The sequence below is a fragment of the Diadema antillarum genome, unplaced genomic scaffold (genome assembly GCF_040938485.1).
Source record: "Diadema antillarum isolate AM-2024a unplaced genomic scaffold, OU_Dant_1.0 seq00002092_RagTag, whole genome shotgun sequence".
NCBI classification, from domain to species: domain Eukaryota; kingdom Metazoa; phylum Echinodermata; class Echinoidea; order Diadematoida; family Diadematidae; genus Diadema; species Diadema antillarum.
In genome coordinates, this window is record NW_027272736.1 from 222,501 (window position 1) to 247,983 (window position 25,483).

Here is a 25,483-nt window from a genome sequence, read left to right on the forward strand (position 1 = left end):
TCGTGGAAAAATGGCCTCCTTCGTTCTCCAGCTCCCTCGCGCTCTCTCTCCCTCTCTTTTGCTCTCTCTCGTTCTCTTTCTGTCTTCATATACTGAGGGTCACTCGTAGCATTATGTCACAGACAAATTATTTTTTTAAGGACCGTTATGTAATAACCGGCAGACTTGCCCATGGGTATGTCATAGCGCAGGTCAGATCGACACTTAAAGGTCTTGTTTACTTTTGGGAGCAGTGATGAAAAAGTGTTCAAGATATCACATTTCTTGCATATGTGTAGGTCTGTTGTATCACAAAACATCCTACCATACAAGATTTTTGCAATAAAGCGTAAAATATATGGAGATATTAGTATCTTTCTTAATAAACCATAACTGCAGATGATTTAGTCTGGAAGCATTCTTATTATTGTTCACATTTTGTACATTTAACAATACATTGATTTTACAGATTCAAATTTTTACATTGGTTGTTTCTATCCCTTACTCACATTCTGGAACTATTTTAAAGCACTAATGCTGGGTTTTTGTTTCATCTGCAAATGGTAAATGATGGGGAGGCTAGTCTCCTCTTTCTCAATGTCATTCTCAGACTGCCTTGAAGCTGCCTAGCTTCTTACATCCTCAGTAGAACTGAAGAAAAACTACCCAAAAGTACCACTTCTATGTCCTATTTAGAGTAGCGTATTAAGCAAGGCATTACAAATCCAGAGAAAATTCTATGTTTCTTTCATTGCAGTCTAAAACATGATGTTATTCCTGGCTAAATAACTTCAGAATAGTGATCAGTTACATGTAGATATATACAAGGATTTGAGCGTAGGGCATAATTGCATATGAATGAAAAACTGGAAATTTCAAAATTTTATGTACAAACTATAAGGTATTAAAGTTGAAGAACTGTTTCCCCCTAAAAATAGCGAAACTTCAAAATGTCACAACTTCCTTATTTTTCATCTGATTTCGATCAAAATTATACCGTTGAACTCATTACTCTTTCTTATCAGACTAACTTGTATTTGGACTGGATTTCTCCTTTAATACAATGTTGGTATGTCTGCAAAGCATGTGGCAAAGATACAAAAAGGGTTAAGGATAATGATCAATTTCACGACTGTGTCGGTTTGTTCATGGCAGATAGGGAAATGTCTGTTCTTTCAGGCCAATTTGCTTCCTGTAAAGCTATGTTTGTCTTGCTTATAAACCCATTTCCTCCCAGGTGTGACAGTTTGCTTTGGAGGTAATACACATCACAAGCAGTTCTAGCGCAATAGGACTTAATAAATCCCCAAGATTCTCTGTAAATCCATAGAAACATGTGGAGGCAATTGATGCAGGGGTGTGTAAATCCCAATACCTCTAGCGATGTGATTAGATCGAGCCATTAATGATGAGAAAGTGTATTAATGCACATGAACAGGTGTAAAGTATATATGCACACATGGTAGGCCGGATGCTGTATGTCAGTGGCATCAATGTGGCCTTTAACTTGACCCACTAATTAGCGTCAACTTTAAACCAATTAGCAGTTCCCCATTAATAGGTTTTGCCACAGGCATCCACGTAAAGGGATTAGTGAGAAAGAACAGGACACACAGATTTCGTGTGCGGTGCAGCTCTTGAATATTATTAGCACAGTGTCGTTGGAACCCCCTTCTCTCAATTACAGGACGGTACTGCTAGTGATACGATAACGGACTACCACTTTACATGTGTGCTGGTGGTGCGTATAGCAGGATCCTCATTGACCTTTTATACAGGGGGAAGGGGAAAGGGGAAGAGGTGGGGGGCAGGGGATGAGGGAGGGTTTAATTATTTCACTCTCTCCAATGGCTTTAATTGACTAGTCTCATTTGTACAAGGACGAGTGTACTGTTCCCATCGGAGTACCAAAAAACGTTGTGCTACGTCAGATTGTTGACGCCCGCGATGTTTTGACTGGACTACAAAACAAGGCTTGGTTATGCATGACGTGGGGTATATGAAACCGGGAATAGTGACATCACTTTGTTTTTCATTAATACTTTTGTCAAATCACCATGGAAATAGTGGAAAGTGATGTCATGGAAATCACCACTGATATAGATAGTGCTTTCTATGGGATCCCTGAAATGCTGATACAGGATGTCATTGAGCGTTTTGGTCTGTGCGTAGACTGGTCGTAGAATGCCAGGATTTCGTGAGTATCATCATATTTTTTGTTGTGTATTATATTCCATGTTTTAATTGACAGGATTGCTGTGGACTTATGTATGTGTGCATGCGCTGCCTTTCTTCCTTTTGACAAAAGTGGGTAGCATGATTCCCTTTGACATAATTCTGTGAGATATAAAGTATTTCTGTGCTTTTCCTGATCTGAAGGTATATTTTAGATGATGAAACCCACTTTGTGAATTATTCTCTTGAAGCCGATTTTTTTTTTTTCTTCTTGAGTTTGCTTTGGAATCTATAGAATTATACAATGTATAGAATTTGTTTCGAAGAAAAAATAAACTTGCGTTTAGACCAGGTGACCAGAATAGTCCATCAATTGACATTTCAATAGGCATCCATTTCAAAGGATCATAAGATCACATGAATAATCATCACATCACGGATACTTTCTCAGTGACTTCAACCGTTTAGGACGGACTGATTTTGCTACAACATGCATTTCCCATAGACAACTGCCTGAGTATACTCAACAGGTTAAAAAGTGTCTGTTGGTACAAATGACCTTTTCTGCTGTAATATGCAAAGTGGCATTACGAATTAATCTATTGAGGCAAAGACAACAGAGGCTTCATGGCAACAATGTCATGTGTACAAGAGCTATTATAAATAACACTGGAACTGCAATGTAACTCCAATTGGAGTTTGGAAATTAACCCCCATAGTACCTGCAGACTTTAACCCATTAAGGACAACTCCTGAGTATACTCAGGCAAGGGTCTATGGGAAATGCGTGTCTGTCCTCAACGGGTTGATAGATCCCATTGACATTGTTTATAAGCATGTCACCATTTGGAATTGAAAGAGTTAAATCCTATCGATGGTACAACCTGTAGAACTGCAGTTTTGTTTGCTGCATGTAATGTGATCTACATCAAAAGTTTCTTTGACAAGTGTGAGCTGCTTTATAGTACCACCAATACTGAGACTTTGGGGTAAATTTGAATGCCTTGCAATGATGGATTTATTCCCCATTTGCAGATGAAACAAAAACCCAGCTTTATTAGTGTTTTAAAATAGTCCTAAAATGTGAGTTGGGGATGGAAACAATGTAAAAATGTTAATCAGTGTGATCGATGTAAAGTATTGTTGAATATACAAAATGTGAACAATATTTATTGTCCCCGCCGAACGAGTTCGAGCAGGGGACTATGAAACGGGCTCCGTACGTGTGTGTGTCCGTGTGTCCGTCCGTCCGTCTGTCCGTCCGTGTGTCCGTGTGTCCGTGTGTGCGTCCGTGTGTGATCAAAATCTTCAATTTGCTACTTCTCTGTCATTTATGAGCCAATTTTGATTCTGTTTGCTTTATATGATAGCACTACATGGGAGCTTTGAAACTTCTACACAGAATTTCAGTCGTGACCTTTGACCTTGACCTTTGACCTATATTGTACATTTTGCTACAAAATGCTACTCCTTCGCCATTTCTAACCCGATTTCGATTCCGTTTGCTTTATGTGATGGCACTAGGTGAGGGCTTCAAAACTTCTACACAGAATTTTGACCTTTGACTTCTTTGACCTTTGACCTTGATTTTTTGACCTATATTGTACATTTTGCTACAAAATGCTACTCCTTCGCCATTTCTAACCCGATTTCGATTCCGTTTGCTTTATGTGATGGCACTAGGTGAGGGCTTCAAAACTTCTACACAGAATTTTGACCTTTGACTTCTTTGACCTTTGACCTTGATTTTTTACCTATATTGTACATTTTGCTACGAAATGCTACTCCTTCGCCATTTTTAACCCGATTTCGATTCCATTTGCTTTATATGATGGCACTAGTTGAGGGCTTCAAAACTTCTACACAGAATTTTGACCTTTGACTTCTTTGACCTTTGACCTTGATTTTTGACCTATATTGTGCATTTTGCTACAGAATGCTACTCCTGCGCCATTTCTAACCCGATTTCGATTCCGTTTGCTTTATGTGATAGCACTAGGTGAGGGCTTCAAAACTTCTACACAGAATTTTGACCTTTGTCTTCTTTGACCTTTGACCTTGATTTTTGACCTATATTGTACATTGGCTACAAAATGCTACTCCTTCGCCATCTCTAACCCAATTTCGATTCCATTTCCTTTATGTGATGGCACTAGGTGAGGGCTTCAAAACTTCTACACAGAATTTTGACCTTTGACTTCTTTGACCTTTGACCTTGATTTTTTACCTATATTGCACATTTTGTTACAAAATGCTACTTCCGGCGGGGACATATGTTACGCACCGCGTAATTTCTACTTTTCCTTGTAATAAATTTGTTTCTAGAATAATCATAAACCATCTACACTTACAATTTATTGAGAAAAAAAAGAGTGATTTATCTTCTTTCATTTTAGGTTTTATTGCAAAAGTTTAATATAAAGGATGTGTTGGGATACAACAGACCTATGCATGCAACAAATGTGATATGCTATCTCGAACACTTTTCAAATCACCGCTCCCAAATTTTAAACAGTATCTTTGCCTCATTCACTTATTGGTATGCATTCCAGTGTTCTTTGTTTACTCATTGACAAAGGTGTCTCTGAACTATTGTCAACTTGTAAGAGATTATCTGATTCCTATTGTGTCACGTTGGCCTTTCTGTAAGACTGAGGCACATTGCTACACCCGAGTAGGCTTGCTAACTCTACAACTAGGTTGAGTTTGCAGGATTACAGAATGCCGGCAGGAAAGGAATAGCAAGTTTAGCATAGTGCACTTGTTTGTTTGTTTGTTCATTTCCATCTGAGAAGATATGGCTGGATATCCCATTATTCAGCTACGTTAAGCTGGTCTTCCATGGGGTCCAGTTGGATGTGAGATGGGACCACACTTCACCGGGTTAAACACCCTGCTCTTTGCGATTAATAAATGAAGCGGGATCTTTTACGTGCATGAGTTGTTACTCTCTCATTCACGGGACCTCCATTTTATGTCCTATCCGAGGGACAGAGTGTTTTGCCTCTTGCTAGAGGGGACGGTATGCTTACACACAACATTGCTCAATCCAGACTCGGGTTCGAACCTGGGCCGCGTGATCGTGAGGCAGATGCGCTAGGGACTGAGCCAACTCACCGCCCTTAAGGGTTCAATTGCCTAAACCATGAATTGACATGGATGATTAGAATAAGGAGCTTATGTAGTATCATGGTCTCACTTTGCAGCAAATCTTACACATCACAACGGGACAGGATATGTGACTGCATAATTTTTCTATATATAGAAGCTGACAAGAGTTTGTTTCAGTTTGTTAAAAAACTGAATTTGAGATCCAAACATTCCGTATGAGTTATTGTTTCTGTGAGTATCGCTAATGAGTGAATTCTGTTGGCCATGATTTGGTCAGCTTCGGCTGAGACTCAATTCTAGAGTCTGCAAACAGCCAGTCGTAATTTCCTGTTATTTTCATCGTTTCTCCCTTCTATGACGTCACTCCCTGTGGTATGGTATCCTTGCGGAGGAAATGGGGTGGGCAGCGGGAGCACCCTTTGACGTCAGTCGCTGCACGCATCGTCCCGCATGCCTTGTTGTCTCCCCATGGTCAGCAAAATTGTGAAGATGTTCTGGCGTGATGACACTTTTGCTTACATTTAATGAAAGTGACAATGCTCCTTTCGTTTGACAGTAATTACATTCATCCCTACCCCATCTTAACTCATCTTCAGCATATCAGATTATGCTGGATGCAATATGTGTATCGATCAGCCGTGACATAGCATATTTCATTGTCTGAATTCTTCTCTAATCTGTTATCAACTTTTTTTTTTCTAAAGTTAGCTTTGCTCCTTTCTTTTTTCCAGCATTATCATAACCATATTCTCCTTTGCTTTATCATCTTTTCCTTGGTGTTTTTTTTTTCTCTACAATGCCTTGTCTTATTCTTCCTTTCTCATCTCATCAGATTGTTTAACTGTCCTATTCCTCTTTTTCGTCAGCATGTTTCTGTGCCTGTGTGTGAGGGGATTAGGAATTGAAAGATGTTATCTTTTGTTTCACTTTCTGAGCTGGTTGTGGCATTGAAATAGGTCCAGAACAAACTGTTGATATGTAAAGCTTATGAAAAAGATATATATAATGTATATATATATATTTTTTTTTTACCAAGGGGTGTTGCCTGGGAATCATGAGGGAGTGTCTTTACACCCCACTGGGAACTGTGTGCCTGGGCTCTGAATGGACCACTTGTGAGATGTTTTAATACACCTGCTATACAATTTTTTAGAAATTTGAATTACAAATGAAATTTTATTCACAGAGGTATCTGAGTGTGTGTCTTCATTTATCATCATTAATTCTAGGAGTAGCAGATGTCTTCCTGTCTGATTAGTATGATGCTGTGACATTTGATCAATCGCTTCAATCTCCTTTTTCTTGCTACAGTTCTCAAAAAGCGGCTGACACAAGTACGCGCCATGCGGCTACGATCGTCCGTCTACTGCACGATGCAGCCCAGGCTGACATCCCAGTACTCCAAGCTCTATGAATACGCCGTCATCGTGTCGCTACAAATGAATGAAGAGACGAGAAGATACGAGCCGTACGAGATGAGGCGGTTTCCGTATGAGGTAAGAATTATTATTATTTAACATATTCAATAAAGAGTTTGCCCCCATTTTTTAAACATCCAAATGATCTTAGGGAAAACAAAGAGTCATTCTAGCTAAAAACAACAAGTCAAGCATTTTGTAACATCATGCACTGTGTTTCATGAGATATAACATGTTATTTTCTGTCAAGGTCTCTGTGATTTGAGGATGAGTCCCAAGTATACTCAGGCAGGCGTTTATGGGAAATGCATGTTGTAGCAAAACCAGCCTGTCCTCAACGGGTGAAGTGATGGGTGGGTTCCATTCTGGTGAGTATTGTCTGAGAACACGTTTGCCAACGTGCCAAGATTAGGTATAGTCTTTTTAGGACCATTTCAACATCCAAGAAGGAATACATGATGGTATAGTACCATGAAACTACCCACTAAATGTAATGTGTTGTTTTCATGCATGTGCACACCCCCTTAAATGGGAAGTATAAGATGGTTAACACCCGTTTGAAAAAAAAGCAACAACAACAACACCAAATTGCCATGCCCACTTGTCCTAAAATCCTGGTCTTTCACTTATCATTGGCCTACTGCAGGTCAGCGACAGTCAAACAGACAAACTGAGGGCCATTCCCCAGTTCTGCTTCCCAGACGCCTTCAAGTGGGCACCGGTGGACCAGTACAACAGTGAGAGCTTCTGCTTCGTACTCACCAGCTCTGACGGCTCCCGTCTCTATGGTTACAACAGACGCTTCCTGGTATGTTGATCCTCCTCCTCCTCCTCCTTCCTTCTCCTCCTCCTTCCTCATCTTCTTCTTCTCCCTCTTCTTCTTCTTCGTCTTCTCCTTCTCCTCCTCCTTCTCCTTCTTCTCCTTCTTCTTCTCTTTTATTGTTGTTTTCTTTGTCTCCTCTTCCTCTTTCCCCTCTCCTTCCTTATATCATTCTTCTCTTCCTTTTTTCCTTCTTCATCTCGTTCTTGTCCATTTCCTTTTCATTTCTTTTTCTAAAATTTACTCAAGAAGTGAATAGGTTGTAGATTGAGTGCAGAAATTTGATTTTGTACCAGCTAAAGGTGCATGAAAATAAAAGATTAAAAAAGGACAGAAAATAGAACAACAATATCTATTAGACAAATGTACTCTACAAGCCTCTGATACAGGAATCATGATATGATGGATGTGATGTGTGATGCTATTTTTGAACATGTCAAAAATGATATGTCAGTTAATCTAATTTATGAAATATTGGTCAGAATGTCAGATGCAGAAATCAATGCTTAGATTTTAGTACCAGTGCCTGTACATTCAAATGTAAATTTTCAGATATATGGAATTGCAGAGATAGAAAAAGAGAACTTTAACAATATTTTTCAGCTAAAGCGTTAGTCTGAAATTATTCGGAGATTTACAAACAGTAGGCATTCATTTCTTCAGGAGTTCTAGAGGCTCAGTGGTTTAGACCACAGACCATTGATCACAAGGTCCATGGTTCAAGTCCCCTGGCTGTGACAGTTGTGTCCATCGGCAAGGCTCTTTCTCAGGGAGACTTAAGTAGTGGTCAGTTCTGTGGCTGCTTGCTTCTGAGCATCCTTTTGCTTCCTTTATTGGCCATATATATCAAATCAAATCAATTAAATTAGATTCAAATTCAATTCCAGTACAATTAAAATTCAATTAAAATTCAGTTCAAATCCAATTGAAATTAAAGTCAAATTCAGTTTAAAATCAAATTTATATTCGTATTCAATTCATATTCAATTCTAATTCAACTCAAATTCGATTCAAATTCAATTCAAATTCAACTCAAATTCAATTCAAATTCAGTTCAAATTCAATTCAAATTCATATTGAATTCAATTTAAAGTTTAATAGATCAAGACGGTATCAAGGCACAATTGACATCAGACATTAACAGCAGTGCTGTAGTTACTCATACTCAGTGCGAGGGAACACAATAGTGTTTTGTTTGTCTCCCCATTTGTTCTGCTGACAGCTAACCTTGGCCACCCTATTGTCTGAAGATATGAAATAGCTACTGATTTAGAAAAAAAAAATTGAATATTTCTACTGAAGTATCCAGCAGGTGTAAACTAACCATTTCAGAGATCCAAGAATGAGTCATTCGTGGACAAGTTTTGCAAGGCGACTAAAATTTAGCTTGTGGGGGGATTTTTGCCGACAGGTGCGATATTTGCTTTGGTAGAGGGTTGGTTTTTTTTTCAGGGTTACTTATTAAAGGAAGTCCTTGTTTACTTACTCGAGCTTTCACTGTGTTGTCCTTTTAAAAGTGTGATAGATGAAAGCAGAAAGCTGAAGCTGGTATATTTCAGAGAGGAATGATGTAGATTTTCATTTTTCATGACACTTTCTATAAATCTCATGCATGTTTCCCTATAGAAGGTTACCCAGGGTGACCCTTTAAGCTGTTATGAGTGGTTACCCATAGTGAAAAGTTACACGGAATGGGAGGACCCAAATAATGTATGCTTAGATTTGTCTGATGGGGCATCTAGCAGTGAATATTTGTTGTGCAACATTCTATTGTCATGCACACTTCCCTACAGAGAACATTCACATAAGGCATTCACGGTAAAAACAAATTAAGGTATTCATTCTGGTAAACGTGTAAGTTCCTTTCTGTTTCCCTTGTTTGTGACTACTTTGCTGTTTTTGGTGAGCAACTGTACCATGCATCCGAGGATACCCACAATGCCTGAGAAAACACCCTCACAACAGACTCTGTGATAGCAAGAAGAAAAGACTTCCGAGCAGTTAAGATATTTCTTTAGGTCAACGTTCTGGTCTTTGCATAGGATTTGTACTATAATATGCTTTGATGCACATATCTGCCCACAGGCAGTTCTATTCTAGCAGTCCAGTGCTAGCTGTGGTTTTCAAATGTACCTTTGCTGGGCAGCAAATGAAGGTCAATTCAACACAATATCTGTCAGTCGGTTCCCTTTAAAGGAGATCGCGAACCGCAACAGAATGAGAAAGATATTTGTCTTGTGTATGAATCATTATTTTGTGTCATGATAAAAGTTGAAAGCAGGCTTTGTTTCCATCCCTTCCTTTCTTACACTTCTTGAAGAAAGTTATGAATCATTGTGCAGCTAGATCAGCAAGATATTGTCTCACACATGGCATTGACCTATTTTTGTTCCAACCTTTCTTTCCTTTGGTCTTTTTTTTCCAATACTGACCCTCTTCTTTTTGCCCCCCTACTTGAGCCCCCACTTCCTTGAGAATGATTAATACGATGACTGCCTCAGGGCACAAATTCATGAGGGTGTTTGGACTTTGAAACTTCTTCAAAGTTTTGAGAAGTTTCACAACAACAACACCAACAACAACAACAACTAAAATGTATGGTATCACCACAGTTGGTTTCTGTGAAAAGCCTTTCCGTTTACATATTATGTATAAGCAAGAGATTTTCTTTTTTATTCAATTCATTACTTGTATCATGCACTTATGTGACATATGAATGTAGGTGTTTATCTATCAGTCTTTTTGTGTTTGTATTAATGTTGCATCATATATCCATTATATATTTTGTCTGTTATTTATACATAAAAATATGTTGTTATCTTTAATTTTAATATAGGGCCTATTATATTTATTTTTTCTTGTCATTTTTTGTATAATTTTCATCATTATCATCTTATTTTTCTGCAGTAGGCCAGTGATCACAACTCAGTTTGGGACTGAGGTGGTTCTGAGTATGAGCAGTGATTATTGCTCTGTAGAACTGTACTTGTCAGTATTTTTATGCAATTAATTTTTGCACTGAGCAGCTCAAAAATGTAATCTCATGTTCCTCGAATCGCAATGCGTAATTGTGCACCCGTTCAAAACGTGCAGAGAAAATAGGGACTAAGATATTTGCACTGATTTTAGAATTCATAAACCAAACAGTAACGTAAAATATGCAAAAATTACTGTACTGCAAAAATTTCTGGATTTACAGTACTTTGGATACATTTATAATACTTGGCCTTAAGTTTTACTGCATGCCTTTAATCTGGCTGCTTTAGAGCAAGATATGCTTGTGTATGATATCATGTGCAGCCGTTGCCTGGTTACCTCCCTAGAGGGAGGAAAGTTTCAGTGGGCGAGTGAGGAAGTGTGATGCAAAGTTTCTGTGCACAACATGGTTACAGTTCATTATTCCAAAAATTTCTTAGTCTAAAGGATTGTTATTCGTAAAGTTTATTAGTCAGAACCTTATTACATTTTTGGACTATCAAACTTTCAGAATAACAAATTGTATTTCATTTTTGGATGAATGAACCTTCAGAGTTAACGAATCTTATTTCAATTCTGGATTGACAAACCTTCCAAATAATGAAACTTATTTCATTTTTGGACTGTTGAATTTTCGGAAGATTGAACCTCTGGAATAACACCATAAACATTCGAATTACCAAACCCTATATTTCTTTTTCAGACTATAACAAAAATTGATATCAAGTTAAACAGAATTTGTGTGTTTTGGAGTGACTATCCCTAGGAATAGTGAACATTACTCCCACATTACTCCCTGTAAATGAGCTTGTAAAAATAACAGAAATATAATAGAAGGAAAATCATAATATGTATTATAAAATGGGTTCAAGAATGTAGCCAATTGGAAGCGCTGAAATGAGTCACGTGTGCTTGTATTAATATCTCACTAACATCCACGGCCGACGTCACAATGTTTGCACTAGCAGTGCGCACTCAATCAGTTGTTACAAGTGCGTCGCGCGCTACTATACGCGCTGTCAATCCTGTAAACAACTTCTAGTTCGGGCTGCCGGCCGGCCTTTCTTGTGTGCATAACATGTGTGGCGTACGTATACTCTTATACGTACAGTACTTATATGTGCGGGATTTCCGAGTGCGACGTGCGTAAATGTTTGGGACGAACATCTTCGGACATCTTGATCCACAAAAGTACGTGAAAAATGCTGTTAGTTTTCAACCCATTTTATAAAACAAATGATGTACAGGATTATTTCGTGGCGTTAGTGGAGATGCAGCTCACTCTCGGGTATTTACAATGTAGTGCAACATGCACTTGGCTTCGCCTCATGCATGTTTCACAATTGTAAATACCCTCGAGTACGCTACATCTCCACTAACGCACTCTATCCTGTGCATCATTTGTATATTAATGAACTGTGTCATAAGTGAACTAGGAAACATTTCAGTACATCACACAAAGGGTTTTTTGATGCAGTGGTGCTTTGAGGGTTATGAAAGGTACACAGTTATTCTAACCATTTTTTATGCTATTGTGTGAATAATTTTAGACTACAAGCTTTGTAGAAACTCCTCAACCCAGGATTGATTTAGGATTTTGTTTGTTGTTGTTTTGTTTGTTTGAGCTGTTTGTATGTTTGTTTGTTTGTGTTGTTTCATATACGTATATCGGATGGGAGGGGGGGATAAATCACTACGGCTATGAAACAAAAAGGTACAGTCTGATATTCACATACCTACAGGAAATGTAAATTTAACCAAATAGTGTATTTGAAGTTATGTATACCCCTATGTCACCTTCTATTACCTTCTATTTCCCCACCCCAATCTAGCCCCCTGGTGATGGGCCCAGGCTCCCCGAGGTAGTATGTGTCATGAGCCCCATCGGCTGCTATCCAATCTACAACCAACTCCTGGACGAGATCGAGAACCGACGGAAGTCATCGATGACAGCCGTGGAGAACCTTCTGAAGCTGTGCAACGAGGCGCCGTTCCCCAGACCGGTAAGTCCAGACACATGGTCCCCTCCTGCCCTTCCTGTATTCACATTTTTTGTTGAGATTCATCAAGATTTGGGAAAGATGTTTATAGTGGCTGTACACAGCAGGTGGTTGCTATAGACAGGTGGTTGCTAAGGCAGGTTTGACTGTATGTAGAAAATTCAGCTTAATTTTACTCTTTTTTTAATAGCATAATTGCAGAGCACCTGTCATACTTCTTTCAGAAATAATAAGGAATTATATTTACGATTAATATATTTTGCAAACAATTAAGGAATCTGTATTTTTCATAAAATAAAATTCAAGTCTCTTTAGTTTGTAGTACAATTTTTCTTTTGAAAGCTTTATCAGAAATGTTTACTACTAAAATATGTGGGCATTTACTGAATCCACATGACATATTTGGAGTCACTTTGCTTCCAATAATTATTGTTTTCTTCCTTGGATATTTCCTCTGAATCATAAAAGAAAAGAAAAACAAGACCCCATGGCCCGAATTCTCAAAGGTGGAATAACCTTATTACACCGCTTATTCCGCCGATTTATCACGCCTTTTATGCAAATCAGGCCCTCGTGACGTAAAATGTCGCGATTTATTCCCCGGAATCTATTCTCAAAGGTGGAATAACTTATTCCCCGGAATAACTATTCCGCGGATTAGTTATTCCAGCTTTGAGAATTTGGGTCCATGGGAATAGACCAGTTCGTAATTTCATTTTGCACTTCAGCGGAAAAAGTTAATTTGTACCAGCAGGCATTTTGGTGAGTTAATTCACTGAGATATGCATCTGTGATGTGATGATTGTTTGTGTGATTCTTATCGAAATGGTGTGTTGTCAGCGCATCCACATCTGACAGCAAGCCTGGTATTTGGCAATATCAAAAGAAAAAGGTTGTTATTGCATTCAATACAAAGCAATGAAAGGGATACCTGCAAGGATGTCAATTGATGGACTATTCTGGTCTAAACATGAGTTCATTCTTTACTTGAACGTGAATTCTACAAATTGTTACGTCGTGCAAGCCTATGCATTATGCCACTTTTAGAACAGGTGAAGTGCCTATTAAACCGACTGAGAAAAAAAGAAATTAAAGTCATTTGTAGCAATGTACATTGTATATATGCTGAACTAATTACGAACTGGCTTTTAAAGACAATCTTACCCAAAATTTATCACCCCTTTATATTTGTGCCCCCATCCTTCCACCAAGCTCTCTCATGTCTTATCTTCTAAAAGGAAAATATGACAAAACTAGAAAAATGTCTCAGTCATGAGATGAGATACTGGTATTATGTATGTGATGATTGTCACGTAGGTGCTGTCCGTCCACTTCAAAACTTGTCATAATGATGATTGTAATCAAAAGGAGTCAACCTTGATAAAAAAGAAAGAAATAATATCGCCGTTTGTTTGTTTAATGCTGTTCCAGTTTCAGTCTCAAATAAAAGTAGAATAAAGAAGAGAAGGAGTTTAGAAGGGACACACTTTAACGAGCACAATGTATATGTGACCCGGTACAACAAAAGGATCCGAAAGCCGGGGGAGGACAATTTTCTGAAAATTGCATGACATTATTCCCTTACTCTTGTACTTTAATTTCATGTATAGCACAACTCATAAAAGTACTCGGTTGCAAAGATATCAATGATTTTATTAGCGTATGTCAAGTGGTTGAGGAAATCAGAGTTTCGAGAAAAACGCCTTCAAAGTTTTCCTTCGGGCGCTAACATGATCAAGGGAAGGTGAGACAGTTTTCACCGCTTGGCAATAGAAGGCATGCTCCTAGCGACCTCCGCGATGTTCATTCAAGCTTAGCACCAGCGGTCTACGCACGACCAATCAGTAATCAGGATGCCACGCACTGACCAATAAGATCACTGCCTCGTTACTAGGGGCGAAGTCTAGCTGCGGCGCTAAATCCAAATCTTCGGACATGTTTCTGTTACGTTGAAAAGTGGGAAAATCATGGCTCAGAAAAACGCTGATTTCTTACCTTTCCTTTGATCATTTAGCTTTGAAATTTCGGCACATGACGGACAAAACATTATACAACAAAATTATGCCAAAAACAGAAATCCAATTGTATTGACCAATTTTGATGATGTGACTTCAAACTCGATTTTCTCGGCTCAGCCATCAGCGACATTAGGATCCTTTTGTTGTAGCGGGCCACATATACTAGGTATTAAGAAGGAGTGAGAGAGACAGAAAGATAGGCAGATATATGTATATAAATATATTTATTTATATACATATATATATATATATATATATATATATATATAGAGAGAGAGAGAGAGAGAGAGAGAGAGAGAGAGAGAGGGAGAGAAAGATATGTATAGGGAGAAAAAAAAGTTCGAAAGAAAATATAAAGGAGATATAGATAATATCCCACATTAATAGAAAAAACAGAAAGATACTTATAGAGATATTTAGAGACAGAAAGATGAGAGAGAAAGATAGCTAAATATAGAGATAGAAAGGTATTTATAGAAAGGGAGATATAAAGTTAGAGGGATATATAGAGAGGGAGAGAGACAAGGAAAAAGGTAAAGAGAGAAAGATAGAGAGTGATAAAAAAAGTGAACCTGTCTCATGTGACTAGTCTACTCACACAGGGATGCGGACAGCTGAGCAGAAGGAGTTTGGAACCCTCCCCCCCCCCCCCAAACAAAAGAAGAAGTATATATATATATTTAGATGATATACGGTATAAATATTATGTTTATGTGTGTGTTTGTGTGTGTAGAATATGTAATAGTGAACATGCTAAATTTCAATATCTTTTCAATAATGCCTTCTCAGCTTTTGTGATGGAGTTTGAATTCCTCTTTTTGTGTGCACATGAAAGAGTGGGTCAACATGTTCTTCAAAACTCCTCAGAAAAAAAAAAATCCAGGGTTTGAATCATTTAACCCTTTGTGTGCTTTGAGTACAGTTTATTACAGAAAGCCTCATAGCATTGTACACAGTATCCAAAGAAATATATTTCTCTTAGTGACATCCAGTTTAAAACTTACAGGACTTACCCTGATGCTAGGCCACAGGATATGCACTCGCGTCCCAACACGAACGTCTGCAGTCACGCAGAAAAAATCAGGAGCCGGCGCATGCACGGCGCGCGATATCCAAAAGTCCCGCAGTGAAACACGTACCCCGCGGGACTACAGTGTTGGTACTGAACGAGGAGGTTACGATAGTACAATAAAATCGTCTAAAATCCCTCGAAATATTTAGGTTCTCAGATCAAAAAAGGTTACAAAATTATGTAGAACACCATAAAATGTGCAAGTGGGGGAGTCAGGGGGGGAGTCAGGGGGGGGGGGGTGGGGTGTGCACTCTACTTGGTTCTGTGTTGAAACTTGCTCGTTTGGCGTGCGTAGTCAGAGACTAGCAAAATAGGTGGGTACATGCATTGATTTATTGCTGTAAATATTATGCATCACTTTTGCCGAAAGACAACACAATCTCACTCAACAACTTTTCATTCTCATACACTCTTTAGATGCTTCCATTAAAATAAAGACCCAAAACAAACCCACAGAGACGGGATAGTATCGATTTGCTGTAGATCCAGAAAATAAGTTGTAGTAGGAGTTGAAGGTACGTAGAGAGAGGAGAGCACGCAACACATTCTGTGCTTATATCTTGCATTGCTCTATATCTCCATCATTAGGTGATCCGAGTATCCTCTCATTTCATTTGAAGTTGAAGATTATGTGTCATTAGAAGAATCAAATATTCTGAGGGATAACAAAGTGTTAATTAATTTGTAGAGTTTAGGTGACCATAGCTAATGGGCCAAGTCAAATAAAGATGCCATATAGCCCTCTTTGCTCTGTGATCACAAGAAGCTTCCCGAGCAGCACCCAATTTTATTGTGTGCGTCATTCCTGAAGCTTCCTCCCTATTCAGTAGTGGGTAGGGAGAACATTATACAAATGACGCACAGGACAGAGTGGATCGGTGAGAATTGGATGCGCGAGTCTAACTTTGGAACTGTTTAAACTGTTTTAGACTGTTCCAATGTTAAAGAGAGCATCCAATTCTCACTGATCCATGAAATAGGCCTGTGCATCGTTTGATTTATGAAATGGGCCTGTAAATTCATGAGATACAACCATTTTCCCCCTCATGCGTCTGGTACACCTACCACACTGTACAAGACTTGAGCCATGTGTTCGGATTTTACTGGACACATGGCTCAGTGTGGATCTGTACAAATCAATGTATGACAATTGACCAATCAGATTGCAGGGATTCTAAAGCCCATTTTATGATATGATTATTGATCATGGCCCGATTTGTAAAGTACTGATCATTGATGATAAATTACATGGCAACCACAATCAGATTGGATATGCTTTAGTACTTCTGGGGGGTGTTTCATAAAGCTGTTCATAAAGTTACGAATGACTTACGGTACGAGTGAGTGGTGATCAGTTTTTGTGCTGAATCATGAAAATTCTGGGAAGTATGGCACATCAGAACTGATCACTAGTCGCTCGTAAGTTGTTCGTAACTTTACGAACAGCTTTATGAAACAGGGCCCTGGTCAAACTTTTGAACAATATTTTGCATTTTTGTCACTACCCAATTGAAATTTTGTAATATTATGCCACCGTTTCACACAGTTTTTATGCTTTACTATACATTTTAGAACAGAAGTTAACAGTTCTGCTGGCATATGAATACTGTAAGCGTCATATTTTTGCGTGATTAATTTTCATGCTGAGCGACACTATTTCATATTTTCGGGCTCTTGCATAAATTCGTGCTGCGCAATTGTCAACCCATCCAAAACGTGCAGAGCAAATATAGTGAAGATATTTTGGGGGGATTGTAGAATTTGCGCTAGCCAGAAGTAGCGCAAAATACGTGAAAATTAATGTACCGCATTTACAGCATTATATTTGTCCCTTTAAGTATGAAGGGCACTGTTAGAGGCAGGAAGAAGGCAGACTCTGTGACATTTCTGAACCGGTCTCTATTTCGTCTCGTCTGACTCATCCTAGCACACTGCAGTCCCACAAGTCTGCAGCCCCTCAATAACTAACTGACAAGACTGCTCTCCCAAACCTTTTTACTTTTACTTTTTTTTTCATTCATCTCTCCCCCGCCTGCCCCCCCCCCCCTCCCCATACAACTGAGGAAAAACTTTTGAGCGGAAAGCATGATTTGTGCATAGATAGCCTCCCTGCTACTGTGCTTTAAAGGGAAAGAGGTGATTGTACATGTGATTATAATTTGTTCATCTCTCTCTTTAGCACATGAAGAGATGCAAGCTTAGCGTTGCTTGTGTTAGATAGCGAAGGGGGGGGGGGTGGGGGTGTAGGGGGAAGAGACATTTTGAGTTTGTTAATAGCCCAGGATATCTGGGATTGAACGAGACAGGAAACGCGCTTACATGCAGGAGACAAAATTGTGTCTGGAGTGTTCGTATGAACCAAGGTCATCAGAATGACGCGGGGGATACGACTGAATGTCAGCGCTCACGTTTATTCCTCTGCAGTATCGCAGTGTATCAAGAGAGCAACGCTGAGATGTGTTTGATACAAGTTTCTACAGTACACGTAAATGTAACATGGTAGCAGGTGAATCAAATGTTGTTGTTTTTTTCTTTTCTTTATCCCGTTCAGTACGGGAACCTAGTGGTCTGTGTATCTAACCTTATAGGGATTTTAGAATTCAGTACGGAATGGATTAACTCTTTATGCACCACGGTCTAACCCCCTGTGTGCCACAGTATTCTGAGACAGCAATGTAGTCATGCTTTGGGAAAACATTCTGCTTCCAAATTGATGTAACTTTCATAGAATGTTGTTACTGTGGACATGTAAAGAGGAAAGTTGTACAAAAAATGTGGAGCTTTGCTTTGATGTATCAATTGCATGACAAATCTATGATTGTTTTTTCTATCAAATAACAAGTACATACATTATTGTAGAGGAAAGACTTTTGCACACAAAAAAGTGACAGAAACTTTAATAGAATTTACTGGCAAATCTGGTAGGGAACACAGCTTGGTAAATCACCACATAAAATGTAAGCTAGACTACATGTGACAAGAATGGAATCACGAGAAACATTTTCATTTTACTGCGGCATTTGGCGATTTATTGATTGGTTTTGGGTGGGTTTGGGCGTTTGAGCAGAATATGCAAACTTGGAATGCAGCAGACTGAGTCGGGCATGCGAATGTGGTACATTAAGTGTTAAAGGAGAATCTATGCTTTGTCTCATTGGGGCTGATTTGAAGCTGCTGCATTGATTTTACTTGCCAGGCTTTTTTTGTCTCTTACTCTGTCTCACAATTGTTTAGCCATCTTGAAACAATTCGGGCTTCATCTGAAAGTATTGTTCAGAAATGTGCAAAATTCATGATTTTAAAAAGAATCCAATGCTATATTTGTTCAGAAAATGTCTACAGAATCATTAATCTGTGATGACCCCCCCCCCCCCCCCCCATTTGCAAACAGCTCTGTGATTCTGTGATTATGCTTCTTATTTGATATTCTCCACATGAAATTTGTCGGTCGAAGTGTTCATTTGTAATATGGATTTTCATTCCATGCACTGTGATACATTTTTCTATACCTTTTTTTTAAACAATCAAGAGTGAAAATAAGTGAATTCAATACTAATCAGCATTTTTCTCTTCTTCATGTTGTGCTTGTTAATTTGTTATTCAGGGGAGTCATACTAAGGTCACGACCCCAGCCCCACAGACGAGGAGAAGAAACCACTTCACGCTGCACAATTACGAACACAAACCTCTCATTCTGCAGCGCCCTCAAGATCAGCGACTGGAGCATGTAAGATTTCCATATTGTTTAATCTCTTCTATAGCTGATGCTTCGTTGGGTGGGGTTTGTGTCAGAGTTATTGGCATCAGTCGATGGGAGTATTACGTAATGTCAGTGTTAATGTCAGTGTCGTCAATATCTGTGTCCGTGTCTTAGTCAGTGTCACAATGTCAATTCTGTGTCAGCACCAATGTCAGTGTCAGTGTTGCTGACAGTGTCAGTGTCAGTGTCACTGTCAGTGTCAGTGTCAGTGTCAGTGTCAGTGTCAGTGTCAGTGTCAACAGCACTGTCAATGTCTGTCGGTCTCAGTTTCACTATTGGTTTCTGTATCAGTGTCGGTGTCAGTGTGTGTGTGTGTCATGTTAGTGTCACTGTTAGTCCGTATCTGTGTCTGTGTCGGTGTTGGTGTCGGAGTCAGTGTCGGTGTCCAAGTGGGAGAGTTGAAGGTTCCCTGTGTAAAGATTTTCAATTTCATAGCATACAAATGTTTTGATCATTGAACGGTCACTTTCAAGAGACCAATGGACAACTATCCCCATGGTAATACACTGTACACTGAATGGATTATTTCAACATTGCCGTCTGCAGAAAATATTGACTCTGTGGTTAATCCAGCCACTCAGGTTTTCATTTTTCTCAAAGCATTTAGCATTAATTTTATTCCTCATATTCATTTTTCCAATCTACATATTTATACGATATCAGAGACTGTGGCAGCATGTATAGGCCTGTGCAGATGATTTTCTTTTCTTTTTCTTTTGCTATTAAATAGCTAGAGATGTTTTTAAACAGTGCCTTTGATCAACAACACTGTGCATTCAAACAAGCTTAGCGGCTATATCAATTTGGAATTGAAGGATGTGACCAAATGATAAACCATGGAAGATTGTTTTGACCCTATATCCTGTTAAAGGTTACACCCTTTGAGATCAAGGAAGATTGAGTTAGACAACATAAGAGCGTAGGTTAAAACTGCGATTAACCTTTAATGCGCCATGTGCAATACATGGTCTATTCTCATCATTTTTTTCTTCCCCCTGGATTGGGTAATTCTGATGAAATTCTGGGCATAGTTTGGCCCGGGGGAAACCAGCGTCACATGCGGGATTTCAGAGCTATTAATAATCTGCAGATTGCCTGTGTGCATAGATTAAGGTATTGCAGTTAATCCATCCAGCATGTTATATTTAGGATATTAGCTTGTTGTCTGCCAGGATGAATAAATGTCCATTGTGATCGCGAGATGCCCAGACGTACAATATAAGCGAGTTACACTATAGTCTCTGCTTTTCAGACCCTTTGTCAATTTTCTATCCAGTAATGCAGCTACAATGTACTGTATACACCACATACTTTTAATAGAGAGTCTTAATTTTCATGACTCAGGATTTCCCATTTTTTTTTTTTTTTAAATCTGCCTGGCAGTGATGTTACCCTCCACAATCTAATAATGTAAAACCAGAAATGTTTGTGTGCATTTTGGTTTTCAGAATTATTTGGCAAGAGCCAAAATTCATGAAATTAAAAATGCATGCAAAAGTTCTTAATGTCTGCACTATATGCATTGAATGCCAGTGGCAAATTGCGAAAATTTCCTACCGCGAAAAAGGCCTACAGGTCCAATTCTTGACAATTTCATGCCGCAAACATTTCTTTGCTGACAAGTGTACAGTTGATTAAAACCTAGCTCTATTGCAGGATCACAGAGTAGACTATAGTCTCAGGAAAATTGTTAAGTCAGAGGAATTTCCAAGCAGAAAACATCAGTTTTTTGATGATTCACTGATATTCTAGAAGGAAGTTAGAGCTCAATATTGAGACAAAGCTGATACATGTCAAGCACTTTGTTTACAAATCTCATTCTTGACGGAGTCATCACAAATCCAGTTTTTTATCTGGATTAATAATCAGAAATCAGCAATGAGATACAGGGAATAACTTTGTGGTGGTATTTTTATTTGTGTAAAAAGGAAAGATGAATAAGGAATATTGACCTTGCATTGATTTTGAGTGGATCAAGTTTTCCTTATTTATTATGCACTGCTTAATCCACATCCTTACCACAACCACATGTTGTGTGGTACCATTCGAACTCAGCAGCATTAATTGGTTCTTTGGCCTTTCACCCCTTTTTTTCATGCAAAGATTTTAGACTGTGGTTTTATGGGAAATGAAATTACAGTGTGTCTGTGTGGATTCTTTTTACTGCTGTCAGAAGATTTATCATGGTATTCTGTCAAAGTATTTGAAGAGAGAAAAAAGAAGATATATCATATTATCCATGCTGTGTATCTCCCTCAATTATACCTGCATTGGATTTATTTTTTAAGTGTGTACTAGTAGTTCGATTTTATTTCCTGTTATTCTTGTTGCGAATTATCAAAACATATTCAGCTAGGCTCTTGCTCGTGGTAAGAGGGAATTAACCCCAAAAAATTATTATAGTGAAATCGTCCCCAAACTACGCGAAGTACAATTTTCTACAACTAGATCTGGATAATCGATGTTTCTTAGGCATCATGGATGCAAGAATGTAATGTGCTTTTTCTTGGCTTGAATTTGATTTATGGAAGAAATGCCACAAATTGAATGTTTTCTTGCAAATGATCAGGCTTGGAATTTTATCAAACTTTCCATGCCAAAAGATTGTAGTCAATACTTCCATTCCCATTCCAGAATTATCATTTTCTTATTACAATCTGTTTATTACAATAGAGAAAAATGTTTCAAGAGAGTAGCATGAAATCAACAGGAAGGTGACAGCCATTCAAACATATCTGCATTCCTTTACTTAGTCCACGTACTCCCCGATCGCGAATTTAGCCACTCGTGAAGATGTTGGGAAGTCCAGATGCACAAAAAATTAGGCTAGCTACATATATGGTGTACACTGTCATAATGATAGCTATCTCAATGTAGTGTAACTCTTAGAATATTCAGTAACTTAGGCTGGGATTTACAATGTACTTTTCAAGACAGAGAGCTGCTGTGTTTAATCACTTTTACCCCATAACAATTATAGATTATACCCACCGCGCCCATTGTGAGTGGTGGATTCGACGTTGATTGCTTCAATACAACCATGAGATGAGACATTCTCTAGCTTACTCAGATTCACAAACTTATGGTTGTGTAACATGATTACTGTGTGTGACAAGCATGGTACATGTGTGTGCCCAATATTAATCAACCATAATCATCCACTCTGCACATTAACTGCAGAGTTTCTTATCAACTCATTCCATCTTATATGCATAATTTTCCATAGGGTTAATGCACAACATCCCACGGTGCGGTAAGCAGTGTGTTAAGTCTCTCTTTGTGCCTAGTTTGCACACTTGACTCATTCCCTTGTGGGCCAAGTAGGTATCATGTCACACTCAGACACACATTAACTGTTCCCCAAGAGACAATAGAGGGCAGTGTTCAGTGAGTGTAATTAGGTATTCTTTCTCTGTGTACTCAGTCATAGATGACAAAATGTGGGTGCAATTGCCAATTCAAAGTACAAGCATTGCACAGTATTGCAATTGTAATGAGCAATACACATATAATGACATCACTGCCAATGGTCATACTCTCTAAAAAATATATGCTTGAAGTTGCAAGTGCATCAAAAATATTCCTGAATGTTGCAGCTCATAAATGCCTTTCATGAGTCTGGTGGTTCTAGGTATTCTTTATTTCCTAGTAGATCCTTAGTTCACTCTAGAGTTCAACAGTAGCAGTCCCTTTACCATTATAAAAAATTAATATTTCTCATTGAAATGGGCAGATTGTTGTAGTTTTGTTGTTGTGTGTGATTTGGGCAGATTTGATAAATTTTAGTAATTCTGTCTAGTCTTTCTGCCATGCAAAATATACTGCAAAATTCAGCATTGCCAATTTAATGAGGGTGAGATATTTACTTCTGAGGGAAAATTATTCCAGAACCTGAAAGGTGTATAAATGATTTTCCATATGTAATACAATAATCATATTATAATCAATATAACTGCAAAAAACAAACAAACAAACAAACGAACAAACAAACAAACGAATTAACAATTTTAACAGGTGCATTGGCAGGCAGTGTGTGTATACAGTTTGTAGGCCTACCCTTGATGTCATCTAGATCACATTGTAGCAATTTACGTAATGTACGTCTTTGTGCAGCCGAAAGTAAGGAAACTATGACAGAATGCTTTTAGGATCATTTGATTGAAGAGCCTACTACCTTCGTGCTCTCACAAATTGTGTTTATTCACAGTGGAAATTTAATCTTTCTGTTTGTGGCTGTATAGGCACAGCCATCAAACATTTTCCTGAAGTAGTGTCTCATGTGAAATTGTGATGTGGCGTATGCATATTCCAACCATTGGAGTTTTCTCAGGACTAGAGGAATTATGTCAGATTTTCTTTCTCCAGTAACTCTATTTCCTCTGAATTCTCTTGATGTATTCCACTAACCCTGTGTTAAAGCCATTTTTAGTCAGATTCACATACTGAATTACATCCAGTGGGACAATGTTTCGTCTTTTTGTATTTCATAGTCAATGTATCTTTCAATTACCAGTATATTGTAGGTTTCTTTTCATACATGAAACTCCAAATTTTCTAACTCAGTCTGTGGCAATAACTCAAACCCTTGCTCTTTGACATGAATGGAAATAATGGAATTCAGCTGTGGAAAGTTTTCTAATTTTATGCACAGATAATCATCTACAAAACTCATGCTAAAGTGAGTGTTGCCCACATTCGGAACAATGTGCCGTACATCTTGTGTGTCATTCAATTTCACTCATAATGGCTTTGAGCGGCAGAAACAAAGGTCGCGGAAGCACATTTACGTCAGGGACCGTGTTGCTGGTGACGAGTCATCACTGTTTTCTCTCAAACCTTGGCAACAGACGTATGCGCTGATGCTATATTTAGATCACTGCCTACTTGTAACATAAAGGGATTGTTTTCAAGTTTTATTTGTAAAAGTTCTGGCGATATAGTTTGATGGTAAAGCAAACAAGATGAAAATTAACCCGTTGAGGACTGGCTGATTTTGTTTGTAACATGCATTTCCCAGAGACACCTGCCCCGAGTATACTCGGGACTCGTCTTCAACGGGTTAAGAACTTAGCCACATGAAACTGTTCAACTGGCTTGGATATTTGATTTATCAAGCTAGGTACCATGTGAATATTTCAATTTCATTTCATTTCTGATGCTATTTTTCTGTCAGAAATAAAACAGATATCAAAAGATAGAAAGGTCACTCTTTCTGTCTGTAAGTCACCAACTCCATAGAGTGTTTTAACCCGTTGATGACAAGTCCCAAGTATCCTCGGGCAAGTGTCTTTGGGAAATAGCTTGTGGTAGCGAAATCAGTCCATCCTCAATGGGTTAATGATAGGTGTATGTTTGTCATGTCAGTAAGTAGATTTGGGATGAAAACAGTTTCGGTTTTGAAATTTGCATTGCAATTGAGAGTCAGCAAGCCAACCTTTCCTTTTGTCATCTTCAGTGGGATTGAATTCTCTAATGCAGTACAATGTTTGCATTATCTTTCCACCAATCTTTTAATAGTCAAGTTTCAATACCTTTGCAACTTGACCAAGGATTATTATTATAATGTGACTGGATACTTTAACCCGTTGAGGACTGACTGATCTTACTACAACATGCATTTCCCATAGATACTTGCCCGAGTGTACTCGAGACTCGACCTCAACGGGATAACAACTGATCTTGTACACGTAAATTGCTATTTGGGTTACAGTGCTTTGCAGGCATAACAACTAGTCACTGTGAAATTTGATTTCATGACTTTATTCAAAGTTATGATTAAAACTTATTGTTGAAACACTGAATGAGCCTTCAACTATCACCTCATGTGACATTTGATGATTCAAAATGATCACATAAATTCTTATAAACTTCCCCCTCCCTTAATAGGTGTTCTCCTTGCAAAGATAGAGAATAATTGTGTGATTTTTGTTGTTATAGATTATGTATCATGATTAGTGATAACCACATTCAAACTGTTTTTGTTTGTTTTTTTCTTTTACTCTGTTTGCTTGTTTGTTTGTTTTGTTTTACTTTGTTTGCTTGTTTGTTTGTTTTAGCTTGTGCTTTTTGGATTAAAAGTCTAATCTAAGTATACATGATTTTTAAAGTAAAAGCAATATCAAAAATAGTCTTCTCACTATCTTCTTGTCAACAG

The 25,483-nt window shown here is 38.3% G+C and overlaps 1 protein-coding gene across 1 annotated transcript in view; it reads left to right on the plus strand.

Moving 5' to 3' along the window:
• The window catches only part of LOC139713895 (DENN domain-containing protein 2B-like), a 103,079-nt gene that overhangs the window by 69,296 nt on the left and 8,300 nt on the right, over positions 1 to 25,483 (plus strand). The window contains exons 3-6 of the mRNA XM_071625617.1: positions 6,577 to 6,761; positions 7,330 to 7,491; positions 12,312 to 12,482; positions 19,174 to 19,296. Coding sequence (XP_071481718.1) covers positions 6,577 to 6,761; positions 7,330 to 7,491; positions 12,312 to 12,482; positions 19,174 to 19,296 — 641 coding nt within the window. The remainder of the gene's footprint in view (positions 1 to 6,576; positions 6,762 to 7,329; positions 7,492 to 12,311; positions 12,483 to 19,173; positions 19,297 to 25,483) is intronic.